This window comes from Pantherophis guttatus, chromosome 18, assembly GCF_059756535.1.
Source record: "Pantherophis guttatus breed Tessera chromosome 18, ASM5975653v1, whole genome shotgun sequence".
Taxonomy (NCBI): domain Eukaryota; kingdom Metazoa; phylum Chordata; class Lepidosauria; order Squamata; family Colubridae; genus Pantherophis; species Pantherophis guttatus.
The window spans coordinates 2716720-2743068 of NC_142080.1; the positions used below are offsets into that span (position 1 = coordinate 2716720).

General features: G+C 48.3%; 1 protein-coding gene across 3 annotated transcripts; it reads right to left on the bottom strand.

Annotated features, from left to right (window-relative positions):
• Nucleotides 1-1719: 1719 nt before the first annotated feature.
• ADAR (adenosine deaminase RNA specific) lies at nt 1720-26349 on the bottom strand. 3 transcript variants are annotated; one of them, XM_060685080.2, is made up of 15 exons: nt 26203-26349; nt 15256-16729; nt 13425-13617; nt 11899-12056; nt 10265-10400; nt 9958-10169; nt 8950-9109; nt 8614-8785; nt 7582-7675; nt 7201-7320; nt 5823-5959; nt 4686-4868; nt 4228-4340; nt 2981-3108; nt 1720-2817 (listed from the first exon to the last, which is right to left on the bottom strand). In XM_060685080.2, the coding sequence occupies exons 2-15, from the start codon at nt 16668-16670 to the stop codon at nt 2559-2561; spliced, it is 3480 nt and encodes a 1159-aa protein (XP_060541063.2). In that variant the 5' UTR covers nt 16671-16729; nt 26203-26349; the 3' UTR covers nt 1720-2558. The 3 variants fall into 3 exon arrangements, with proteins under 3 accessions (XP_060541063.2, XP_060541062.2, XP_034261445.3); XM_060685079.2 differs by lacking the exon at nt 26203-26349 and adding an exon at nt 25093-25223; XM_034405554.3 differs by lacking the exon at nt 26203-26349 and adding an exon at nt 19580-19796.

Below are 26349 nucleotides of genomic sequence, written 5' to 3' on the forward strand. Positions count from 1 at the left end.
CATGACCCTGGGAGCGTCATAAACTCCAGTCAGTTGCCAAATGTCCTGAATTTGGATCACGCGATCGTGGGGATGCTTACGACCATGGTCGTTAAGTGTGAAAGACAAACCTAAGTCACTTTTCTTCAGCGCCCATGTAACTCCGGTCATTAAATGAGCGGTTATTAAGTCGAGGACTCCCTGCAAAACGAAAATGGCTGTAACATGGACAAAATTGGGCTAAATTTGGTAGAAATCGTCTTTTGCAGCTACCAACCAGAGATCTTTTCTCAACGATAAGCCACGATTAAGCCTCCTTGCATTCTTCCGGGGGGGGGGAAAGCAAATCCCACCCACCCATACACGGGAAAACAGCCGCTACAGGAAAAAAAAAAAATATTTTTTATTTCAGGCAGAATGCAAAGACTTCAGTCCATCCAAAGAAAAAGGAAAAGGAACGTAACACGGACTCGTTCAATTTAAAAAAAAAAAAGAGGGGGGGCAGAGGGAGGAATAAACCATCATTACAAAAGGAGGGTGAAATCTAAAGTAGGTTTCCTTGCTGGGGGGCTATTGCAACAGAAGAGGGGGACCCACGAACCATGGGGGTAAGGGAAACGTTGGGAAGAGAAGGCTCCAGTTTTTCATTTTTTTAAAAAAGAAAAATAGATTTTCGGCTATGCTGGCCAAGCGCTAGAGGTGACGGGAACACCAATCGTGGTTAAAAAAAAAAGGGGGGGGGGATTATGAAAATATCTCACCAGAGGCCCACTTTTTTCTCTTAGTTTAAGGACGGGGGGTGTCTCCCAATGTGGCCCCTTTAAGACGACTGGGGAGACTTCAACTCCCAGAATTCAACTGGGAGTTAAAATCCCCCCCCCAGTCTTAAAGGGGCCACGTCGGGAGACCCCAGGTTTACGGAAACAACAGCTTAAAAGGAGTCATTTGGGTAGCTGCACCCAAGCAGAGGGTGAAATCTTGCATAAAGACATTTAAAACGGACACGTAAATTATCCTGGGGATTTTGAGAGACCCATTTTGATGGGGGGGGGGGGGCAGGAGAGAATGCAATTTGGCCCCATCAGAGACCCCAGACCCTCATTTCAAGAGCCCCCACCTGAAGCCAAGACTTCTGTTCCAAGACTTTAGAGAAGGAAATCTCTTAAATTTTGTCCAATCTTTGTGCACAAAGACAATATCCACAGGACGGGACAAGGGGGAAGATAATTAAAAAAAGGAATTTTTTTTTAGCAGGGGATGATGGGTTTTGCCTGCTCTGGAGACCCACTAATCTCCGGGTTAATATCTACGAGGAAGATTACAAGTTTGGAGTTTTCAGCCTCTCCGATCGGAAATCTTCCCCGAATTTCTGTAAAATTTAGATTCGGATGGACGACACGGGGGGAAAAAAAAAACCCCAAACACTACCGAATTTGCTGGCTAGGGAAAAGGAGAAACTACGGGGAAAGTCACAACCGCACAACACCCAAGTTAAATCCGCCGGGACAGGCCGATCTTGACACCGTCCCTCGGGCCACAGGTTCGAATCCTCGGTCCAAAAGGACTCGGAGGGTTAAGTGGAAATGTCCCTCAGAGAGTCGATTCCCAAGGTGAAGAAACTTGCAACAGGTTCGTCGGAAACCCTCGGGACGGAAAAGAGCGAAACGAGAAAAAGTCTCAACGCAGACTGGAGCTACCAGCGTGCTAACTTCACAGTTTGAAAAGAAAAAGTTCCAATAATGATTTGGGGGCGTTTTATTTATTTTTTTGGTCGCCGCCTCCCCCCCCCCAAAAAAAAGTGGGAAAGGAAGGCAGAGAAAGAGAGAAGGAAGGAAGGAAGAAAGGAAGGAAGGCAGACAAAGAAAAAGGAAGGAAGGAAAGAAGACAGAGAAAGAGATAAGGAAGGGAAGGAAGGAAGGAAGACAAAGAGGAAGGAAGGAAGAACTAGATAGGGAAGGGAGGAAGGAGGGAGGGAAGGAAGGAAGGAAGACAGACAAAGGAAGGAAGGAAGAAAGATAAGGAAGGGAAGTAAAGGAAGGAAGACAAAGAAAGAAAAAGGAAGGAAGGCAGAGAAAGAGATGGATGGATGAAAGGCGAAGACAGAGATAAGGAAGAAAGGAAGGGAGACGGAGAAGAAAGGAAGGAGGAAAAAAAAGGAACGAAGGAAGGAAAAAAAAGGGAAGGAAGGAGGAAAAGAGGAATGCTGGTGGATTTCTTGTTCCCTCGAGCCCAACGTTTCGGATCACGTCTCTGCAAATCCATGCTGAAAAAAGGGGAGGGGGGATTTAAAAGAGAGGAGGAGGAAGAGGAGGCGGGGTGGGGGGGTGGGAAAGGAAAGACCCTTGGCCCAACCGAATTAAAACACCTTGCCGCTCGAAATCGGTTAGGACGTCCGGCTCTTCCCGGGAATCTGAAACCGCGACCTGAAAAAACATCCCTGGTTCCGTTAAAAACGACCCCAAACGGCCAGCTCCAAATCTAAAAAAATTAAGTCCTCCCTTTTTTTTTTCTCCCTCGGCTTCTGCAGAAAATAAAAAATTGAAAAACGAGGGGGGAAAATATATATATATATATATATATCACAGGAACGGAGTGGGAGCGGGTTCCAGCAGGACGAAGGTCTTCTCCTCCTGGGGTTTGCAGATCCAGCTCCCGTAGCCCATTTCTTGCAGGCCCCAAAAGAACTGCTGCTTGGCACTCTGGTAGTCGGCGGCCGACTCTTTGGCCTCCGAGTAGACGGTGAACTTCTTGAGATCTTCCCGAGCCATCTTGGTGCAAAGCAGCTGGAAAAGCTGGAAGAGATTCTGCTTGGAGACGCGCGAAATATCCAGCTTGGGCCTTGAGGAGGAAGGAGAAAGCAAGCAAACAACTTCTTCTGCTTATCCGTTGTAGAATAATCCACCCGATTAAAAAAGTGCTCCAGGATCTCTGCAGCCCCCCCCTCCCCAAAAAAACCCCCCAAAATATTTCCGTCTCGAACGGGCCCACGTCGGTCTCTTACCCGTCCACTTTGCCTTTCGTGCCGTCCAGGACTTCGACGTTGGTGCCGTCCGGGAGGCACCAATTGATGCTCGATTCCTTGGTTTTCCCCGTCTGTCTCGCCGAGTCGTAGACGCTGACCCGGCCGACCTGCAGGGCCAAAGTGGGTGGGTGGGTGGGTGGGTGGGGAAGAGAGAGAGAGAGGATGGATTTTTTTTTTGCCGACCCCCCCCAAGTTGCGAACAGTCATCGTTCCAAGCCGGGAGTGTCTCGATTACCTAAAAATATTTATCCCACCCGTATAGACCCCGAGCGATGATCCTGTGCTCCCAAATGTGCTTAGTAACCACAAACGGTTTAGTGCAGTGACGGCTAACCTTTTTGCCGTCGCGTGCCAAAAGCAGGGGGATCACAGGGGGGGGGTGTTTGCGCTTGCGAGTGTCCACACCCATAATTCAATGCGCCCCACACATGCAACTCCCCGTGCTCCCTGTGCTTTTGGCACACAATGGCCCAGAGCCTTTCTTGGAGCCTGGGGAGGGCTAAAACAGCCTTCCCCACCCACCCAGAGGCCCTCTGGAGGCTGGAAATGGCCTGTTTCCCAACTTCTGGTGGGATTGCAAGGTCCGTTTTTTTCGCCCTCCCCAGGCTCCACAGCCTTTCTAGGAGCCTGAGGAGAGTGAAAACAGTCTTCCCCACCTCCCCGGAAGTCCTCCAGAAGCTGGAAACAGCCTGTTTCCCGACTTCCGGTGGGCCCAGAAGGCCCAAAAATCAGCTGCGCATGCCGGAGCTGAACTAGGGCTATGCTTGCGTGCCCACAGATACAGTGTTTCCACGGCGGGGATACGGCTTGCTCAGTTTTGGTTGAGCAAACTTGGCCAGCAAGGAGCTAAAAAGCAGAGTGCTGCTACCCGCCAGGATGAAAATTAATCTATGGAGCGTCCTGATTTAGCGACGGTCTTGTGCCGCAACTATGCGCCGTTACGGCAGGGATGAAAATCTAACTTTCCAACCATCGCAGACCTCCTTCGCAAGCCAAGAAAGCCGGAATAAGCCCCGTTTTCACTCAGTGACTGGGCTCCAAGTGCCATCTTATGCTTGCTGATGCTTTGCTGCTATGCGGTGGCAGACTGCCATGAACAGTGTGCTTGGGAAACCGAAAGTAGCTACTGACACTCCTTGAGAAGCCGCCTCAAGGTCCACTCAGCTGGAAGAAGTATACTAACCTGCGCTTTTGGAAAAAAAAAGAGAGGGGAACGTAAGGGATACCTCGGGGTGATTGACCAAATAGGGCGTGGGAAGCCTCGTCCCCAAGGGGTTGCCGTCTCTGGACATCCGGCAGCAAATGGCGCGGGTCAAATGACCTTGGCTGTACAAGTAGCCTGCAACAGCGAGAAAAGGCAGAGTTGTTGTTTTTTTTGTTTTTTTTTAAAGGTTGTCAGGAAACAACCTGGCTCATCATCCATCTGGATTTGCTGATTTATATACAGTTTATATAGAAACCATCGAGGGGCTTAGAAACATGATAAATAAAAGTATAAAGCCAACAAATAATAATAATAATAAAACTTGACCACAAGACAAAGAAAATAGCGGCGGTTAAAGTCTTGAACCCGGGACAGGCAACCATGGTAAAATATACATCGGTTGCCAAAAGCCCAAATTTCAATCACTTGACCATGGGGGTGAGTTCTAGTCCCGCTTTAGGCATGACTGGCTCAGCTTACCAAGCGTGACTGAGCGAAGGTAGACCGGATGTATGAAGTGTGACAACAAGGCGCCTTGCAAGCCGAGCACATTCCAGCGCAGGATTTTGTCACTGCAGGACATGGTGCGGAGGCGTTCGCCGTGCTGGATGCCGTCCCAGGTTGGCACGATGTCGCTCGACTCCACCGGGATGGTGCCCTCTCCTGTGGATGAGTCCCAAGGAGGCACATTTAGAAAGCTGGCTTGGATGCACACGAAAGGCAGCTGGGTGAGTTTGGGCCAATCCCCCAGGTGATGGGGAGTTCTAGTCCTGCCTAAGGCATGAAAGCCGGCTGGGTGATTTTGGGCCAATCACCACGAGACGGTGAGTTCTAGTTCCGCCTTAGGCACGAAAGCCAGCTGGGTGACTTTGGGCCAATCACCAGGAGATGGTGAGTTCTAGTCCCACCTTAGGCATGAAAGCCAGCTGGGTGACTTTGGGCCAATCACCAGGTGATGGTGAGTTCTAGTCCCGCCTTAGGCATGAAAGCCAGCTGGGTGACTTTGGGCCAATCACCAGGAGACGGTGAGTTCTAGTCCTGCCTAATGCATGAAAGCCAGCTGGGTGACTTTGGGCCAATCACCAGGTGATGGTGAGTTCTAGTCCCGCTTTAGGCATGAAAGCCAGCTGGGTGACTTTGGGCCAATCACCAGGAGATGGTGAGTTCTAGTCCCACCTTAGGCATGAAAGCCAGCTGGGTGACTTTGGGCCAATCACCAGGAGACTGGGAGTTCTAGTCTCTCCTTAGCAATGAAAACCGGATCGGTGACTTTGGGCCCGTCCCTCTCTCTCAGCCCACCCCACCTCACAGGGTTGTCGTTGTAGGGAAATAGGTAGGAAGGAGTCTTGAATTATTTGTAAAAATAATAAAAGTTGGGATACAAATCAATAATAATAATAATAAAAAACGCTCAATCCTTCAATTCTCTGGGCAGCTCATCCTCTTCGACCCTTTTATTCAAAGTCGCCGTCCCGTGTTCGCCAATCGAGTTGAGGACGATCGCGCCCTGTCATTTTTTGGGAAGCCACGAGGACTAGAAACGTCTGAGCTTCCAGCCACCCTGAGCGATTTTCAAAAAAAAAAGCCATTTCGACCTGCGAGACGGGGGCAAATTACCGTTTTCCACCTTGGTGCGTAGCTTCCCCTGTTTGGGGTTTTCGAAGAGGGGCTGGTGTTGATCCTCCCCGGCTGTGTTGTTGGCCTGGTCACTGCAGGACTTGTCGAAGAGGGCGCCGTCCCCGCAAGGCGCCGTGCTGGAGAACACAAACACACAAAACCCACCCACACACACACACACAGCAAGCAATGAGGCCGAATCCTAACTCGGTTTAAAGTTCCCCGTTGGAGACCAACTCCAGCTAACCAAGTTAGAAGAGACCTCCCTCCCCGCTCCACACATCCATTCCCTTATGTCTCCCGGTTCCCAACGTCCTCGACATACGACGGTTGAGGGAACCTGTTAGTAAATGGTTATTTGTCTAACTAGTTGGCCAGGCAGTATATAAACCAACAATGTATGTCTGCAGTCAGAAAGGTATTATATTGCTTTAAGACTGTATTGCATCATCCTGTATCCTGATTGGCTAAGCTCTGTAGCCAATGTACTTAAGGGAAGTCAGGATCATGGCTTGTGGGGATACTACACCATGTTAGCTGCCTATTTGCTGTAACTCTCTACCTGATCTCTCTGCATGATCACAGTTTGATCATAACTACATGTTGCTTTCTACAGCTGAAAGGGGACATTATTTATTTTATTGGTTTGATTTATATGCCGCCTTTTCTCCGGAGACTCAGGGCGGCTTACAGTGCGTTAAGCAACAGCCTTCATACTTTTGCATATATATATATATATATATATATATATATATATATATATATATATATATATATATATATATATATATATATATTAATTTGATTTATATGCCGCCCTTCTCCGAAGACTCAGGGCGGCTTACAACGCGCTGAGCAATAGCCTTCATCCTTTTGTATATTTATACAAAGTCAGCTTATTGCCCCCACAATCCGGGTCCTCATTTCATCTACCTCGGAAGGATGGAAGGCTGAGTCAACCTTGAGCCTGGTGAGATTCGAACTTGCGGTAATTGCAGGCAGCTGGAGTTACTTAGTGCTTTAGTCTGCTGCGCCATTACCATTCACCTGGTGTACAGGTGGAAGCTGACATCCCTACAACTCACTTGGTGTACAGGTGAATTAATTAAAGCTCACCTGGTGTACAGGTGAATTAATTAAAGCTCACCTGGTGTACAGGTGAGTTAAAGCTCACCTGGTGTACAGGTGAAAGCCGACATCCTTACAACTCATTTGGTGTGCAGGTGAATTACAACTCACCTGGTGCACAGGTGAAAAGGTGACATCATTACAGCTCACCTGGTGTACAGGTGAAAGAATCCCAGCTCACCTGGCGTACAGGTGACACCGTTACAGCTCACCTGGTGTACAGGCGAAAGGTGGCATCGTTACAACTCACCTGATGTACAGGTGAAAGCTGACGTCATCTTTGATCTTCAGCCGGCCGTCTTCCGACAGCTTGAAGATGCTCTCTTCCGGCGCCAAGGGGTCAAAGGTCATCAGCTCATTGTACAGGAACCTGGAAACAAGGAGGAGACGATGAAGGGCAACGCTGCCGGGATGTGAATGCGGGAAGTCCCCGACTTACGACCACGTAAAATCTGTCGTTAAAGCGAGGCATTGCCGCTAAGAGTCGCTAAACGGGTAGCCGTTAATTCGGGGACTAGCTCTACTCATTGATTGCGTGTGTGTCTCCCCCCAATAAAAAGGACCGGGGGGGCGATTTCCCCTTCCCGCCAGCGGACGGGGCTGAGGGACCCAACCGCCTGCCTCTCTTCACCTGATGAACCCCCTTCGGGAGATGATCTCCGCGTGGCAGTCGTTCACCGTCTCTCCTTTCAAGCTCAGCTCCTCCCCTTTCACGCAGCGGTTCCCTGGCGGGGGAAGAGGAGACTTTAGTTAGACCCCTCCCACCTTCCCCTTCTCTCTCCTCCTTCCTTCATTCATCCATCTATCTTTTATTTCTCTCTTCTTTCCTTTCCTTCTATTCATTATCTGTTTATCCTACCATCTATCTTCCTTCCTTCCTTCTTCCCATTCTCTCCTTCCTTCCTTTCCTTCCATCTTTTATTTATCTACCCACCTATCTCTATTCCTTCCTTCTTTCCCTCCCTCTCCTTCTCTCTTCCTTCCTTTCCTTCTATCCATCATCTATCATTTATCTTCCTTCCTTCCCATTCTCTCCTTCCTTCCCTTCCATCCTTTATCTACCCATCTATCTCTATTCCTTCCTTCCCTCCCTCCCCTTCTCTTCCTTCCTTTCCTTCTCTACCTCTTCCCTCCCTCCTTCTCTCCTCCCTTTTTTTCCCTCCGTCCCTCCATCTATTTATCAATCTACTCATGTATCTATCTCTATTCCTTCCCACTTTCCTTTCCTTTTTTCCATCCTTCCTTTTTCCCTTCCTCCCCCCTCCCCCCTCTCTCTCTATTTGATAGATCTACCAGTTTTACTATAGATACAAAAAGCAAAAGCAAAAAAAACCCCCCCAAAAACAAATATAAAGGAAGAAAAGGATGGGGGGAAAAGAGGAGAGAAACGGAAGGCGAAGCTAAAAGCGCAAGACAGGGGGGAAAAAAAGAAAAAAAAGAAAAGAAAAACAGCAGAAAACCAGGAAACTGCTGGAATGATTTAATTCTTTTTTAATTATCTTAATCTTTGTATGTTTTTTAATTGTGGCTGTTCACCGCCCTGAGTCCCCTCTGGGAGAAGGGCGGTATACAAATTAAATAAATAAATAAATAAATAAAATTGTAAATTTGAGGTCTTTCCCCCCACCCCTCTTTTCAGGCCAAAAATGAACACCCGTTTTACCTGTCCCGATGCTGACCACGACCCCCAGCCCCTCCTGCCCCCTCCTCATGATGATGGCGGCTAGGATCTTGCGTCCCAGCAGGCTGTGCTGGATGCGGGCGGTCAAGGCGTTGAACCGCTGGTGGCTTAGCATGGCGATCTGGTCGTGCAGAGTGCTTCCGCTGACCGGTAGCTGCAACGAGATGGGAGGACAGGTCAGCAACGGACTTCCAGGCTTCGGGGTGGGGTGGGGGTTGGGGTGGGGTGGGGTCGCAAATCTCCTTGGGGCATGGGAGAATGCAGGTGGGGAAATTGGGTCGGCCAGGAAGCCGCTACAGAGGCGAGAGAAGACCTGACCTCCGTGATGCCCAGCCCTTCGGCCACGTGCTCGGCCTTCTCGTTCTCCCCGATGAGGACACGGAGCGCCGCGTCGGCCGCTTCCTGCTTTCCCTGCTTTTTGCTGTGCGCCGTGACGGACGGGAACCAGCGGCCGCCCACTTTCGCCTGGAAGACGAACCTGCGGGGACAGAATCGGGCGGGAGTCATCTCGGATGGCTAGGGTGCTGACATACCGCGCCCTCCCCCGCTCTGGAAAATGACAGGTAGTCCTCGACTTACAAATGTTTGTTTAGCGACTGTTGGAAGTTACAAAAAAAAAAAGGGACTTAGGACCGCTTTTCTCACACGGCCGTCGCGGTCAAAATTCAGACATTTGGCGACGGACTCCTATTTATGATGGTCGCAGCGTCCTGGCGGAAGGGGTTGGGGGGGCTCACGCGGTCCCCGTTTGCGACCTTCCAATGAGCCAAGTCGACGGGGGAAGCCGGATTCGCTTAACGACCATGTGACTAACTTAACAACGGCGGCGATTTGCTTAACAACGGCGGCAAGAAGTGTCATAAAAAGGGGCGGGAGGGAATCACTTTACTTTTACTTTTACTTTTATTTGATTTGTATACCGCCCTACTCCCGAAGGACTCAGGGCGGTGAACAGCCAACAATAAAATACATACATACAAATTTTAAAAAGCAGAAATAAAATCGAATTAAATAGTTTGGCCCAGACAGATTAAAACCCCAATCAATTTAAAACAAATTTTAACTTTGAGTATTAAAAATATTAAAATGTTAAAATTAAAATTGTTTTAAAAAGAGGGAGAAAGTTAGGCCAGGCTGAACAAATGGCCTCGTTTAGCAATGAAAATTTTGGGCTCAGCTGTGGTCATAACTCGAGGACTACCTGTATTTAGCCCGGGATGACGCAGACTGGAACAGATTTCGAGAGAGAGAAAGAGATGCCAATCTTGAGTGGGTTGACCCAAACCTGTGGGGCGAGTCGGATGAACTGCAGCCCCCCCGACTTACTTGGGGTCATGGGGAGGGCCGGTCTGATTGATGAGCTTGAATTCGGCTGCGAAGCCGTTGGCCCGGGCATACTCCAGAAGTCCGCTGACCGGATTCGAATTCAGGTACTTGATCAACTCGCCGACGCCTTTGGCGCTGACTGTCTTGGACTCCTCCGGATTGGCTAGCTGGCTAGCTTGTACGTCTAGCATGGGCTCGGACGGCGCTTCCACCTGAAGTCCAGGAAACAGAGAAATCAGGGCTGCGAATGAAGCAGGCCGAGGAAGCTTGCCATGCCGAGGAGGAAAAAAAAAGGGGAAGGTCTTACCTGCGCAGGTGAGCCGGTGGTTTCGCCCGTCAGCCCTTTCATGGCGACCTCGGCGGCCATTTGCTTCGCTCCCTTCTTGCTGTTCGAGACCACGGCGGGGAAAACACGCTCGCCCACCTTGACGCAGTATTGAAACCTGAACGGAGCCCGGAGAAGGAATAAATCCAGATTGAATTTGGGTTTGCAACTAAACCGGAGCAGACGCCGGAGGAATGGAATGGAATAGAATAGAATAACCGAGTTGGAAGGGACCTTGGAGGTCTTCTAGTCCAACCCCCTGCTTAGGCAGGAAACCCTACACCTACTTCAGACAAATTTTTTATCCAACCTCTTTTTAAAAATTTCCAGTGCTGGAGCATTTACAACTTCTGGAGGCAAGTAGTTCCACTGGTTAATTGTTCTTAACTGTCAGGAAATTTCTCCTTACTTCTAAATTGCTTCTCGCCTTGATGAGTTTCCACCTATTGCTTCCTGTCCTGCCCTCAGGGGCTTTGGAGAAGAGCTTGACTCCCTCTTCTTTGGGGCAACCCCTGAGATATTGGAAGACTGCTATCATGTCTCCCCTAGTCCTTCTTTTCATTAAACTAGAAATACCCAATTCCAGCAACTGTTCTTTATATATTTTAGCCTCCAGTCCCCCAATCCTCTTTGTTGCTCTTCTCTGCACTCTTTCTAGAGTCTCCACATCTTTTTTTACATCGTGGCGACCAAAACTGGGTGCCATATTCCAAGTGTGGCCTTACCAAGGCCTTATAAAGTGGTATTAACACTTCATGTGATCTTAATTCTCTCCCTCTGTTGATACTGCCTAGAACTGCGTTGGGAATGATCGGTGTTTTAATTCGGATTCAACTTCAGACATATCAGCATAAAGGACTTGGTGAGAGAATGAGACAAGGGGCCTCATTCAATTTAGAGACGAGAGGAAGCCGTGTTGAGGCACGGGTGCTTAATTTTTCACTTAGATTCACAATTTTTGATTTCATTCAAAAGATGAAAAGACAAAAAAGAATGAAACGGAGACAAAAGTATAAACGAACGTTAAAAAAAAAAAAAAGTGAATTAAAAAGGACCGAAAAACCCAAAAATACATACAGGTAGTCCTCGACTAATGACAACCGAGGCCAAAATTTCTGTGGCCAAGTGAGACTTTTGTGAAGTTTTGCCCCGTTTTACCACCTTCCTTACCCAGTTGTTAAGTGAAATCAGTCACACGGTCACTGAGCGAATCTGGCTTCCCCCATTGACTTTGGTTGTCAGAAAAGGAGATCACGTGATCCCGGGTGAGGGGGGGGGGACACTGCAACTCTCATATATACGAGTCAATTGGCAGGCATCTCTGAATTTTGACCATGTGGCCGCCGGACACTGCAACGGTCATAAATGTGAGTCAGTTGCCCAAGCGTCTGAATTTTGCTCACGTGACCACAGTCACTAAACGAACTGTTTGTTAAGTCGAGGGTGTTGCTAGCTTAGCTGCAGTGATTCGCTTAACATCCGTGGCGAGAACGGTCGCGCAACGGGGCAAAATTCCCTTAACCACTGTCCCGCTTTACTCACAGGAATTTGGGGGTCAGCTGTGGTCGTTATGTCGAGGACTGGGTGTAAAAGCAAACCCCCCTTTCTGAGCTTACTTTGGGTCATGAGGCGGTCCTTCCTGAGAGAGCAGCTTGAATTCGCACACGCTCCCCAGCTTCTGGGCGTATTCCATCAAGGCGCTGATGGGGTTCTTCCCACAGAGGAGGTTGGGCTGTGGGGCGGTGGACGAGGCCTCGGGGTCTGCCTGCTCAGGCTGGAGAACAAGGACGGAGAAGATAATAATAATAATAATAATAATAATAATAATAATAATAATAATAATAATAATAATACCACCTAGGACACTGGCAGCAACCCGTATCAACCATTAGCACCAGTAAATGGTATTTGTCATGCATTTCATTTGTGATGCATTTTTGAATGTTCAGTTGACTGAGTTTCATGTTTTTTTAAAATTTGATTTATATGCCGCCCTTCTCCGGAGACTCAGGGCGGCTTAGAATGCATTAAGCAATAGCCTTCATACTTTCGTATATTTATACAAAGTCAGCTTATTGCCCCCACAAACTGGGTCCTCAATTTACCTACCTTAGAAAGGATGGAAGGCTGAGTCAACCTTGAGACTGGTGGGATTCGAACTTACAGTAATTGCAAGAGAGCTGGTGTTAATCACAATGCTATCAGTCTGCTGAGCCACCAGGCCCATGTTTAATGACTAAAGTAAATAATAATAATAATAATAATAATAATAATAATAATAATAATAATAATAATAATAATAATTGGTACCATGTCCAAGAATTTGCTGAGCACATTGTAAGCCGCCCTGAGTCTCCGGAGAAGGGCGGCATATAAATCAAATTAAAAAAAAAAAAATGTATAAGATACATCAACAAATTGCAGCTTCCTGCAATGACACCAGCGGAACTGCAAAAAACTGCGCTACTCGGAACATCGTACATCTTAAGAAGGTACTTGGTTGATCCCTGGGACGCTGGTTGATCGTATCAACCATCAGCACCAGTCAATGGTATTTGTGATGCATTTTTGAATGCTCAGTTGACTTGAGTTTCATGTTTAATGAATAAAAGAGACATAACAATAATAAAATAAAAAATATGGACGGTGGATGTGCAGGAGAGAAGAGAAGGAACAGGAGATAATCCCAAAACACAAAGATCTGGAAATAGAAACAGAAGGATGGTGGCAAAAGAAAGCAAAAGTAGGACCAGGGAGTGATAGGTGCCCTAGGTGTTAATTCTAAAACATCCGAGGCATCCCTTGAACGCTGTTGGCATTGACAAAATCCCCATCAATCAATTGCGAAAGGCAGCTTGGTTTGGGGCAGCTTAAATCCTGCAAAGTTACCTTTAATATTATTAAGCATCTGCCTATCCCAGGTCCTTGGGAAGGACCGGACAAACATGTTAAATCCAGTTGAAACATCTGGATGATTGCGCCACAAACCATAATAATAGCAACCGAACACCGTCGGCATTGACAAAATCCCCATTAGTCAATTGCGAAAGGCAGCTGGACTTGGAGCAGCTGACATTTCTCAGCGATATTTTTTTAATATTATTCAATAAAAACATCAGCCTATCCTCCTCCTCTTCCTCACCATCTCCTCCTCCCTGAGGGAGGTGTCCTCGTACAGGGAAGTCTCGGGCCCCACGCTGTCTTCCCCCTCGTGCTGAGCTTCGTGGAGAAGGATTTTCATGGCGATGGCCGCCGCTTCTTGCTTGGCTAGTTTTTTGCTGCCTGCTTCGGCCGGAGGGAAGTGGCGGGTGTCAATCTTGGCTTGGAATTTAAACCTTGATGGGAGAAGGGGGGGGGAGATAGAGAGAGAATGAGAAAGGAAGAGAAGGAAAATGAGAGATAGAAAGAGAATGAGAATGAAAAATAAGGGAAGAAAGAGAGAAAGAGGGAGAAAATGAGAATGAGAAAGAATGAGATAGTAAGAGAATGAAAAAAAGAGAGATAAAAAGAGAGAGAAAGAGACAGCAAGAATGAAAGAGAATGAGAGGAAGAAAAAGAATGAGATAAAGAGAATGAAAGAGGGAAAATAAGAGAATGAGAATGAGAAAGAAAATGAGAGATGTTAAGGGAAAGACAGAGAAAGAGCAAGAATGAGAGAGAATGAGAGAAAAAAGAATTAGAGAAAGAAAGAATGAGAGAGAAAATAAGAGATGAGAATGGGAAAGAAAATGAGAGACATTAAGAGAAAGGCAGAAAGAACAAGAATGAAAGAGAATGAGAGAAAGAAAAAGAATGAGATAAAGAGAATGAAAGAGGGAAAATAAGAGACAAAGAGAATGAGAAAGAAAATGAGAGAAATTAAGGGAAAGACACAGAAAGAGCAAGAATGAGAGAGAATGAGAGAAAAAAAGTATTAGAGAAAGAAAGAATGAGAAAGAGAGAAAATACGAGACCAAGAGAATGGGAAAGAAAATGAGAGACATTAAGAGAAAGGCAGAAAGAACAAGAATGAAAGAGAACGAGAGGAAAAAAGAACGAGAGAAAGAGAATGAAAGAGGGAGAAAAAAAACGAGAGAGAACAATAGCAAAAGAGACAGAATGAGAGAAATAAGAAAAATTAAGGACAATTCTGTTTTTAGAGACAGGCTACCACATTTCATACACATTTAACATGAACCCGGAGGTGGGGATGGGGGGAATGACTGGGGAGACCCCTCCTCCTTTTATTTCCAGCACAAATTCCCCAGCGTGGTTAAGGAACACGCGCCCCACCCGCCGTGACCCACACTTATCAGGGGCGGGGGGAAGCTTAGATTAGAACGCCCAGATTTTGGAGGAAATTTCACGCAAGCTTTTTGCTATCAGGGAAGCAAGCAGCCCCCCGGGGGGTTGGACTAGAAGACCTCCAAGGGGCCCCTTCCAGGTCTGTTATTCTGTTTTCCAAGAAAGCAAAGCCCAATTGGAGCCTTGGTGGTGCAGCGGACTAAAGTACTGTTAAGTAACTCCAGCTGCCTGCAATTACTGCAGGTTCGAATCTCACCAGGCTCAAGGTTGACTCAGCCTTCCATCCTTCCGAGGTAGGTAAAATGAGGACCCAGATTATGGGGGCAATAAGCTGACTTTGTATAAAAAAAGAACACTGCTTGGGGGTGGGGGCCCGAAAGCCCTACTAAGCAGGTATATACAAAAGTATGAAGGCTGTTGCTTAATGCATTGTAAGCCGCCCTGAGTCTCCGGAGAAAGGGCAGCATATAAATCGAATCAATCAATCAATCAATCAATCAATCAATCAATCAATCAATCAATACATACATACATACATACATACATACATAAATTGCCTTTTTTTGGGAGGGAAAAAAAGCACCTTTGCAGAAAACCTGGATGACTGAGAATCTCCACCCAACCTGCAGGACTCCCCCCCCCTTCCAATCGCTTGCCCCCCCCCCCCACAACTCCAGGAGGTCCCTTACCGTGGCTCGTGCGACGGCCCGCTCTGCTTCAGCAAGACGAACTCGCAGTGCTGGTACATGTACTGGGTGTATTCGATCAAGCCGCTGACGGGGTTTTTCTTCTGGCAGTCCATGAGCTTCTCCAAGGGGGTGCACTGGAAAGCGGTGTCCAGCTGAGCCGGGTATTTGGGGTACAGAGGGGACCCCATAATGTACCTCGACTCGTCCTGGTTGCTGATGGCGTTCATGTCCTCGGGGATATCGTCGGTGGCCCAGCTGCTGCTCTCGAAGAAGTTGTAAGGCGAGAAGTGGCGGTAGCGGGGACGCTTGCAAGCGGGACTCGCCCACGGAGGGCAGCTGGGCTCGATCGGCTCGGCGGCCTGCTGCCCGTTCTCGATTTTCTTCTCCTCGTTCTCCGGCGGAGGGGGAGGCGGAGGGGGAGAAGGGCGAGGGGAGGGCACGTCGGCAGGGGTTGCCTCCGGTTCGAGGCACGGGGCTGGGGGTTCGGGGTCCGGCGGGACCGCCTGCCGGACTTCTTCGGCTTTGGCCTTGACTTGCATCCGTTTCCGCTTGTTGTCCGTCAGCGACCACTTGGGAGGGTTGACGTTCTCCTTGTGCACCTCGCCCAGCTTCTCCAAGGCCAGGAGGGTGGCGTTGACATCCCTGGCTTTGCTCAAGCCGATGTTCTTGGCCAGGTTGTAAGCTGTGGAGTCCACCACCCCGAACAGGAAGCTGCAGATCTTCTCCTTGACTTCGGCCATGTCAGGAGAACCAAACGAGTCCTCCCGGTCAGAAGCGGAACTTCCTTCTACTTCTTCTTCGATCCCCAAGTCGAAGAGGGAACCGCTGTCTTTGATCCGGATGGCCGGACGTCCCGCTCGGCTTGCTTCGGCGAAGTCGCGAGCGTCGGCTAACCTCCACAATGGCGGGGTGGTCTCCGTCCGACTCAGCTGCCCTCGTTGGTGAAGCTTGTAGAGATAATGGTTGACCACTTTCTTCTGGACGCGCAGCTGCTGGGCCAGGTGGCGAGCGGAGATGGTCTGCCCCGATTTCAGATCCCTCAGGATCCCCAGGAGATCCCCTTCAACGTCCTGCTTGCTCAGGGTCAGTCCCTGGAAGCTGGAGACGAGTCGGTCGGCGTCGCCCTTCGGATAAGTAACCGCGAAGTAACTTGGTTGAGGAGGAAACGGCTGCTTCGGTGCCGGCCAGCTACCCTTACAGGGAGGTCTTCTGGGGGTCTCCCTGTAGTTGTACCATAAATTCGAACGGGGCGGCGGGAAGAACGTCTGCGGCTCTTGGGACCTCTGCACACCGGGCTTCCACAGCGAAGCCTCGGAACGTTTTCCTTGCAGGAAGAGGACCTGCTTCTGATGAAAATCTTCGAGTCTGTCGGATCTGGGCGAGGTCTGGTCTGAAGCAGCAGGGAATCTGCTCATAGCACGATGGTGGGGAAGAAGCGCAGGGGTGAAGACATTTTCAGCCGACGTCGAAGAACCTGGCAAAGACACAAGGAGGCACGTTTCAAACCGGGTTGCAGGTATAGAGGACCTTCCTGGCTCCCCTGCGGTCGCCCCCGTTGTGCTGTGGCCTGTCGGCTGCCCTGGCCCCTCCGGCGGCCGAATCAGAGGAGGAGGAGGCGTGGGTCAGCATCAGGGCAACCTGAGAGCTCCGAGGGGGAAGAGGGAGTGGAGCTGGCAGAGAGAGAGAGAGGCGTCCGTCAGCCCTCCGATGGAGAGTCAACAGCCGCCAGGTCTGGAGGTGGCTGATGAGGAAGAGGAGGAACAGCTGGGTCCAGTGCCTGATAGAAGGCAGAGGAGAGGAGAGCAGTGGAAATCTATGGGCCGGTCCTTGGGACAGAAGAGCCACCGCTGCTAGCGAGGCCCCACCCTAGCTCTGGGGACAAAAGGCACGGGGCGGAGAAGAATAAGTGTGGCAGGCAATTACTCATCTTCCGGATGGACGGACTTGTTAGCCTGCGAGAGAAACTTTTTGCCCGGGCTGCTGGCGCTCCTAATAAAGGAATCTTTCGAGTTCACGTCAGAGGGTTTGTCATGTTTGGGGAGCTGGGTGGAGAAAAGCCCTCTCGAGGGTTCGACGATGACTTGATGGCGCATAATCCACCCAGCCAGCGCTCCATTGGCTTCTCAATCTTCCAGACCTCAAGCAACCTGGTTTAGTGCCAAGCTGGGTCAGTGCCCGCTTTCCAGGACCAAAGAGAAGCTTATTTTATGAACGTCTACCAGTACCAGGGATTGGTAAGCCGTCCCCAAACACAGCCCCCTTCAAAGCTGAAGAGCCAGCGCTGTCCGAAGACGTCTCCGTGGTCATGTGGCCAGCATGACTCAACGCCAAAGGCACACAGAGCGCTGTTCCCTTCCCACCAAAGGTGGTCCCTATTTTTTCTACTTGCATTTTTTTTGACCTGCTTTCGAACTGCTAGGTTGGCAGAAGCTGGGACGAGGAATGGGAGCTCACTCCGTTACGCGGCACTAGGGATTCGAACCGCTGAACTGCCAACCTTTCGATCGACAAGCTCAGCAGCGTCTTAGCCGTCCTATGCCTTGCTAATAAACCACCGTTTGTGGACTCTGCCACAAAAAGTTTCGTTCGCATAGAGTAATAATCTGTACAAGGAGAATGGGACACCATTTTAAACCAAATGGAAAACATTTGGCATCATCATCAAAAAACTTTCAGCCTACGATCATAGCCGTCTTTTCTCCCTCAGCTCCTGTAAAATTAGACATAGCTGCCAAAAAAATGCCTCCCCCCCCCCAAAAAAAACTATTTTACAAATGCATCGAGGAGGGTTATTTTCATGGAACGATCCTAACAGCTTTTAAATGCCTATTCATTCAAGGGGAGCAAATCATTGTTCATCCCCCTCTCTCACGTCCCTTTGCAATTCTCAACCGTACCTCCCTCCCTTCTTTAATCGAAACCATCAGAGGTCCCTTAAAGGTAAGTGTGTGTGTGTGTGTGTGTGTGTGTGCATGAATGCATTGCAAACCCATGCCAAGTGTACAGCAGTGTAAAAAATCGAATCCCAATGTAAAATTCCGGAAATCAAAAACAGAAGTTTACACACAGCTGCAGACTCGGAAAATCTTTTATCTCTCTCTCTCTCTCTCTCTCTCTCTCTCTCTCTCTCTCTCTCTCTCTCTCTCTCTCTCTCTCTATCTATCTATCCCTCTATCTACCTACCTACCTACCTACCTATCTCTCCATCTATATCTTTTATTGCTCTATTATCCATCTAATTTCTCTCTCTATCATCTCTCTCTCTCTCCATCTATCATATCTATATCTATCTACCTACCTATCACTCTCTCTTTATATATATCTTTCTCTATTATCCATCTATCTATCTATCTATCTATCTATCTATCTATCTATCTATCTATCTATCCCTCTATCTATCTATCATCTATCTAATCTATCTATCTATCATCTCTCTCCATCTATCATATCTATATCTACCATCTCTCTATATATATATCTTTCTCTATTATCTATCTATCTATCTATCTATCTATCTATCTATCTATCTATCTATCTATCTATCTATCATCTCTTTCTCTCTCTATCATCTATCTCTATCTCTCTCTCTATTATCCATCTAATCTATCTAATCTAATCTATCTATCATCTTTTATGTATCTCTATTATCCCTCTCTCTCTCTCATCTATCAATCATCTATCTCTCTTTCTCTCTCTCTCTCTCTCTATATATATATAAACGGACCCCCTTGCGTGGGGGATTTCAAACGCTAGGCACCAGCATTAAATCCCGGCAAACCCACAAAAAGATTCCTCTCGTGCTTCAATTATTAGGACCCCGAAACGGAGGTATTCCCACGCACAACAGATCCAGTTGGTTCTCTATTTCTAACCAAACCCCTTCCTTAATTTTTCCAGCTCAGCACACTGCCCAGAAAGAGCGTTTCACGCCTACATTCCTTTAGTCTCAAAAGGAGCCGTTTAAAAAAGTTTAGCAACCGAGGAACGAATTCTCCTTGGCTTATCGTCATGCAATTCCGGCTGAAATGCTACGTTTACGCCTAGAGTCAATGGACATGAGGGTTGCTATCGTCCTCTCTGGATGGTAACCTGAGCTTTCCCACTCCTTGCAAACCCCCAAAGCGAAGTGACCCACCCCGAGTTGTGAATACTTACCGCGATTACGGCAGAGTGGATTATTCCAGCTAGCCTGATCTCTTTGCACTTTGATAATAGGGTTAGAAAAACCCCAAGAGAGCTGGATATCTTTTCCCCCACCCCTCCTCTGGGAAAGACGAAAAAGAGGTAGAGTTACTGGCCCAATAGAAGTTGAATAAAAGCTTACCACTTTGCTTTTTCCCATGACGAGGTATGTGCATGGCATCACACTGGCCCAAGGCTGGAAGAGAAACTTTCTGTTCCCACAGCAGCAGAGAAGAAGAGACTGATATGTACATGCGTTTTACACACACACACACACAAACACACACTCAAACCGAAGCCAGGCACAGGAGGAGGAGGAGGAGGAGGTTCCCAGCAAAGGGGCAGCCTTGCCAAGGGAGAATCGAAGGATCGAAGAAGCTGCCTCCCCTATTTAACCTGGCTCAGAAGAGGAGGAAAAAAACAAAATTAAGTTTCGCTTTCTATTCTCCTCCTTCTGGCTTTTTCCCCTGCAGAGGGGTGGGGTTTGCGGCCAGAAAACAGAAAGTACATCCTTTTTTTTAAAAAAAAAATTGAAATTTCAATTCCCTTTCATCATAATCTTCTCCTCGTGGGCAGGGGTATAGGGGCCAGGTGCCTTCCTCTCTCGGCCCTCTGTCTTTAAAAAAAAAAAAGGACTTTATTATTATTATTATTTTAAGCCTGCCAACAGCTTTGGGGATAGGCGAGAGAGAAAAAACTTTAGGCAGAAAAGAACTTGGGAAAAGATTGGAAGGAAGAAGAGCAGATTCCTTGGTTTTGCAAAAAAATAAATAAAAAAAATTAGGGGATCGCGTGGAAACGGGAGGGGAGGCAGTCCTCGGTTTGTGACCCCATTTAACGGCTTGTTCGAATTACGGCTCGTTTTAACGGCTGCTGTTTGGGGGCACTGAAAAAAATGACACGAGTTACAGGATTTGCGGAGGTGCCAGTGCAAGAAAAGGCAAAAAGACACACCGACACACAAATACGTACATAAAACACACTCCTTTCAGGCCTGGGGAAAACCCCTTATCTTTGCACGCTGAGCACAGATGGTCTTCAACTTACGACCAACCGTCGAGCCCAAGATTTCCGTTGCTCAGCGAGACAGTTAAGTGAATCTTCCCCGTTTTACGTTTCTTGCCGCGGTTGTTCAGAGAAATTCAGGAAATCACGTGACCCTCCCCCGGACACTGACTGATAACCCGTCATAAATGAGAGTCGGTTGTCATAACATGGGGCAACGCTCACTTAACAAATGTTTCGCCTAACAACAGAAATTTGGAGGCTAAATTGTGGCCGTAAGTTGAGGACTACACGAGTTTAGGATTTTTAAAAAAATTAAAATTACATTCTTGGATATAGGATTTAAAAACTTAAAAATTCTATTCTTGGATTTCGGATTAAAAAAGATTAAATTCTTTGAATTTGGGATTGAGGATTAAAAAAAAATTCAGTCACATTCTTGGATTTAGGATTTAAAAACTTGGCTTTAGGATAAAAAAATTAAATTCTTGAATTTAGGGGGGGAAAAAAAGATTCCAACGGCATTTTTAATGGGGATTTTAAAAGATTAATCTTTAATCTTTTAATTTTATTGGTTTTTTGGGTTTTAAATTGGGAATTTTTTGATTTTGTAGATTTGGGATTTTAAATTGGTAATGCCGCTTATTTAATCTATTTTAGTTTTTTCTTAACTTTTGTACTATATGTGTTTTAATTTCTGGCTGTCCATCGCCCTGAGTCCCCCTGGGGAGAAGGGCGGTATATAAGTTTAATTAAGTAAATAAATAAATAAAAATTCTTGGATTTAGGTTTAAAAGAAAATGAAACGACGTTCTTGGATTTAGGATTAAAAAGTAAAAACGGAATCCCTTTCTTGGATTCGGCCGTTCTAAAATTCAGAATATCCTACCCGACATTCAGGGTCCTGATATAACCCCCCTCCTCACAATACCCTCTTAACACAGACTGTGATCTCAAGATCGCAGCCTCCGGGGCGCCAAGGAGCCTGAATTGATCCGGAGATATTATCACAACGCATGACGGACAGCTGTAAACAGAAGAGCATAAACTTTCTTTCCCCGGTATTGGTTAACAAGTTTAAATAACAGGCTCACCTGTCCAGGTGCAAACCGAGAAGCGTGGAAGATAACCAAAGACCTCACTGATGGCCGGGGACTTGCGTAAGCCACAACTAAACCCGACAACCTCACTTAAGGGCATCCAGCGGCCTTCATACCTGTACAGGTGAGTGTTATACTGTTGGGTTTTATACACTCATCTGTACAGAAAACCCAGGGTTAATAAGGCCACCCTCAAGAGCATCCACTGGCCTTCCTACCTGTACAGGTGAGTGTGCCAAGGTGTTGGGTTTTATACACTCACCTGGACAGAAAATCCAAGGGTTAATAAGTCCACCCTCAGCCATGGAAAAACTGCCAGAATTTATAGTAGTAGCTACTTTCTTGTCTCACGAATTTTATCAAAGAGGCAGCAGCTTTGTGAGAAACCTGTTCTCGGAAAAGATTCACGGAGGGCGGGAGGGACCCTTGGAGGTCCTCTAGTCCAACCCCCCCCCCAAGCCCGGTTCGAGCGGGAGGCTTCCGATAGGCTCGCCATCTTTCGCTGCCGTTAAATTAACACAATTCTTTTCCCTACGATATTTTTTTAATGGGGAGGGGTCTTTGGGCGAATCACGCTCAGCCCAAGCTACCTTGCAAGGTTGTTGTTGCAGAGGAAACAGGAAGACAGAGCTAGGCAATTCAAAAAGAGAGAGGGGGGGCGGGCGGGGAGATTGACGAGGTTAAGTCAAAAACTTAAGTTTTTTGGTTAAGACGTCAGGCTAAAAACTAGGCGACTGTGAGTTCTAATCCTGCCTTAAATTAGACTGGGATTGGCTTGGTGCCTCAACCGCTAACCGGATCTACTGTACAGGTAGTCCTTGATTTACAACAATCCGTTTAGTGGCCGTTCCAAGTTACAACGGCGCTGACAAGAGTGACTGATGGCCGTTTCTCCACACTTACGACCACCGCAGCATCCACACCCCCCCCCCATGATCATGGGACCAAATTCAGATGCGTGGCCACTGGCTCATATTTACGACGGTCGCAGCGTCCCCGGGATAACACGTTTCCCTTTTGTGACAAGCAAAGTCAAGGGGGGAAAGCCGGATTCACTTAACAACCCAAGTTCCTAACTTAACGACGGCAGCGATTCCCTAAACCACAGTGGCGTGAAAGGTCGCAAAAGGGCCCCCCCAAAACTCACTTAACAACCATCTCACTTAACAACCGTCTCACTTAACAACTGTCTCACTTAGCAACAGTTCAATTGCGGTCGTTAAGTCGAGGACTATCTTTTTTGGCAAAACTTGACTTTCACGAGTCCATTGGCAAGACGCACCTGTACGAGCGAGCCTGCCCGTTCCTTTTTCCCTCTCATTCTCCGGCCTCGCACACATGCATGCACAAACACACCGGTCCCTAGAGAAACACACTCAGAAAACCTCCCCGCTCCGGTTCATTGCACTCGTCTAACACGGCCAACTGAGAACACCTTCTGCGCTTGGGTCTAAATTGCCCGGTTATTTGAGCCAGGCGGATGAAATTTCATTACAGGTACTGTTAGCGCACACTTCCCTTGTTTGATGGGGGGGGGGGGGACGACATGTGAATGATTTTTTAAATGTTATCTAATTCTGGGTTTTATTTAATTGACCAAACTAAGTAATAATTTTAATTAGCAATTTTATGACGTTTGTGTGTCTATATTTTTCTTGACTGTACACTGCCTTGAGTCCTACGGGAGAAAGGCGGTATAGAAATATAATAAATAAATAAATAAATAACTGGGAGGGAAGTAACAGTAACAGAGTTGGAAGGGACCTTGGAGGTCATCTAGTCCAACCCCCTGCTCACGCAGGAGACTCGTACTAGGGATTCGAACTGCCGAACTTTCTTGATCGACAAGCTGAGCGTCTTAGCCACTGAGCCAAACTAGTCAGGCTTAAAAGTTATTCACGGCGCTTCCAAACACACGGAGGGAGTTGGGGAGTTCATCGCCAAGGCCCAACAACGTCATTTTCTTATCAAAGGGGAAAAAAAAAAGATCTTCCTTTATCTTTAAGAAGAATTCTAAAATTCCTCCTAACACCGTCCTCAAAGCACGTATCCAATCCATACTAGGCTCAATGGAACCTCTAGCTGCAGAGGTGCTCTACCTTGAAAAACTAGGAGGCCACTCTAAAAGAGAGGCCACTTCTCAGAAGTCATTAGTTGGCTGCTATAAGAAACAGAAGGTTGGAGTATTTAGTCTGAGCAAGACCAAAAGTGGATTTACAAAAAGTCCCGGACAGGAGGAATTAAACAACAACAACTTTAAAATGGATTAACTATTTGGGATCCAATCTGCACAAAGGACAGTCTGTAAATTAAGATAAAGAGATGAAGACAGCAACAAAAGTCTACCATGTTCAATGCATTCCTTTTGCCATAAGATATCCTTCCCGGAGAATCAGATAGTCTGCTGCCAGACTTGGAGGTTCCATCGCGGGGGGGGGGAATCCACATGTGGGCTTTACTTGCAAGCAAGCACGGGCGGGATAAGGGGGCTGATAGACGTGGAGTGGGAGAGACCTGTGTCCTTTCCTTCGCTGTGTGGTGGTCCATGCCAGGTTGCGCTGCATTGTACAGCACGGAGTTGCATTAAGCAAGGGGTCAGACTAGCAGACCTCCAAGGTCCCTTCCAGCCCTAAGATTCTATAAAAACCAAGCATATAAATCCATGAATTGCATGGAATTGCACTGAACAAGGGGTCAGACTAGCAGACCTCCAAGGCCCCTTCCAGCCCTAAGATTCTATAAAAACCAAGCCTATAACTCCATGAAGTGCATGGAATTGCACTGAGCAAGGGGTCGGTCTAGAAGACCTCCAAGGCCCCTTCCAGCCCTAAGATTCTATAAAAACCAAGCATATAACTCCATGAATTGCATGGAATTGCACTGAGCAAGGGGTCAGACTAGCAGACCTCCAGGATCCCTTCCAGCCCTAAGATTCTATAAAAACCAAGCACATCAAATCTATTTACTGCATGGAATTGCACTGAGCGAGGGATCGGTCTAGAAGACCTCCAGGATCCCCTCCAGGCCTAGGAGTCAATAAAAACCAAGCACATAAATCCATGAACTGCATGGAATTGCACTGAGCAAGGGGTCAGACTAACAGACCTCCAGGATCCCTTCCAGCCCTAAGATTCTATAAAAACCAAGCATATAACTCCATGAACTGCATGGAATTGCACTGAGCAAGGGGTCAGACTAGCAGACCTCCAGGATCCCTTCCAGCCCTAAGATTCTATAAAAACCAAGCACATCAAATCTATTTACTGCATGGAATTGCACTGAGCGAGGGGTCGGTCTAGAAGACCTCCAGGATCCCCTCCAGGCCTAGGAGTCAATAAAAACCAAGCACATACAAATCTAGGCACTGATTGCATCGCACTGCATTGAGACTCGCATTGAATGGACTTGCAATGCCCATTTAGGCCTGGAGGAGCCGGGCAGACGCCCCCCCACCCCACCCCCCAAGGCCTGCTGCGGCTTCCCATCCCTCCCAGGCGGGCCTTTCGCTCCCACCGGCCCCGCCTCGATCGGGCCCCGGCCCCGGCCTTACCTCCTCTCCCCTCCCCTTTCGGCGGGTCCGCCTGGCGCCGCCGAAGGAAAGCCGCCTCTATTGTGCGGGGACCAGCGCGGGCGAGCAGCGATGACGTCTTGGAGAGCGCGACCCGCGGCCTTCCCCCGGGGCCCGCCGGCGCCATCTTTGAAGAGGGCAAACCTGCCCTCTTCCTCGTTTCCAATGGTATTTTAAAAGCCAACAAGGCATCGGGTTTTTCCACCCAAATTTTGAGCCTTCTGTTGCTGCTGGACTACACTCCCCACCATCCCCTGCTGGATGGGGATGATGGAGACGGTAGTTTCCCCTGGGTTTTTTTTTTTTTTTTTAAAAGATACACTAATCCAAGGCTGGGCAAATGCGGCCCTTTTACCACCTGCGGACTTCAACTCCCAGAATTCCTGAGACAGCCAAGCTGTCTCAGGAATTCTGGGAGTTGAAGTCCACAGGTGGTAAAAGGGCCGCATTTGCCCAGCCCTGCTAAATTTGAATTTGACACCTATTGCACCTATTGGGGGGGTTGGTGCTGCCCGGGATCCTAACACTATTATCCTTCATATTGCATGCATATTGCAATATATATATATATATTGCATGCATATATATTGCATGCAAATCTCTTCCCCATTTATATTGGGTACGACCCCCCCATCCTTTGCAGTGGCTCCCCTCCACCCCCCCCAACCTCAGCCCCCTCCCCTCTCCAAGAGCTGGGTTGCAACCCTCACCCCTGCGGAGGATGGGAGCAGGGGGCGCCAGGTTGGGGAAATGCAGCCGGAGGGGGGCGGGCTCATCCCCGCCCCCCTGTAGGCTTGCGGGACGCAGTGCCGATGCGCATGCGCGAGCGAGTCCATCAGAGCAGAAGAGGGAGCCAAACGAGGGGGGGAACCACCTTCCTCGCGGGCTACTGCGCACGCGCGACGCGGCCCGCCGGCCCCGCTCTCCCGGCCCCGCGCATGCGTACCTCGCGGCGACGCGTTCCCGCTCAATCCGCGCCGCTTTTCTCCCCGTCCGCTTTTTTTTTTTCCTTCCCCGCTTCACCCGCCATGCGACCGTCGCCGCCTCGCTTTCCCCGCCGCCCTCCCGGCACCAACCGGGGAGCCGACTCACCACTCCCAATCCCGGTGTGGCGACGGCAATCGAAAGGGAGGCCGCCCCGCTTTCTTCTTTATTTCCTCAGCCCCGCCGTGCCTGGGTGGGGGGGGAAAGGGCGCAGAGTGATTGCGTCACGCGGAGCGCGCGGCACACACGATGCCC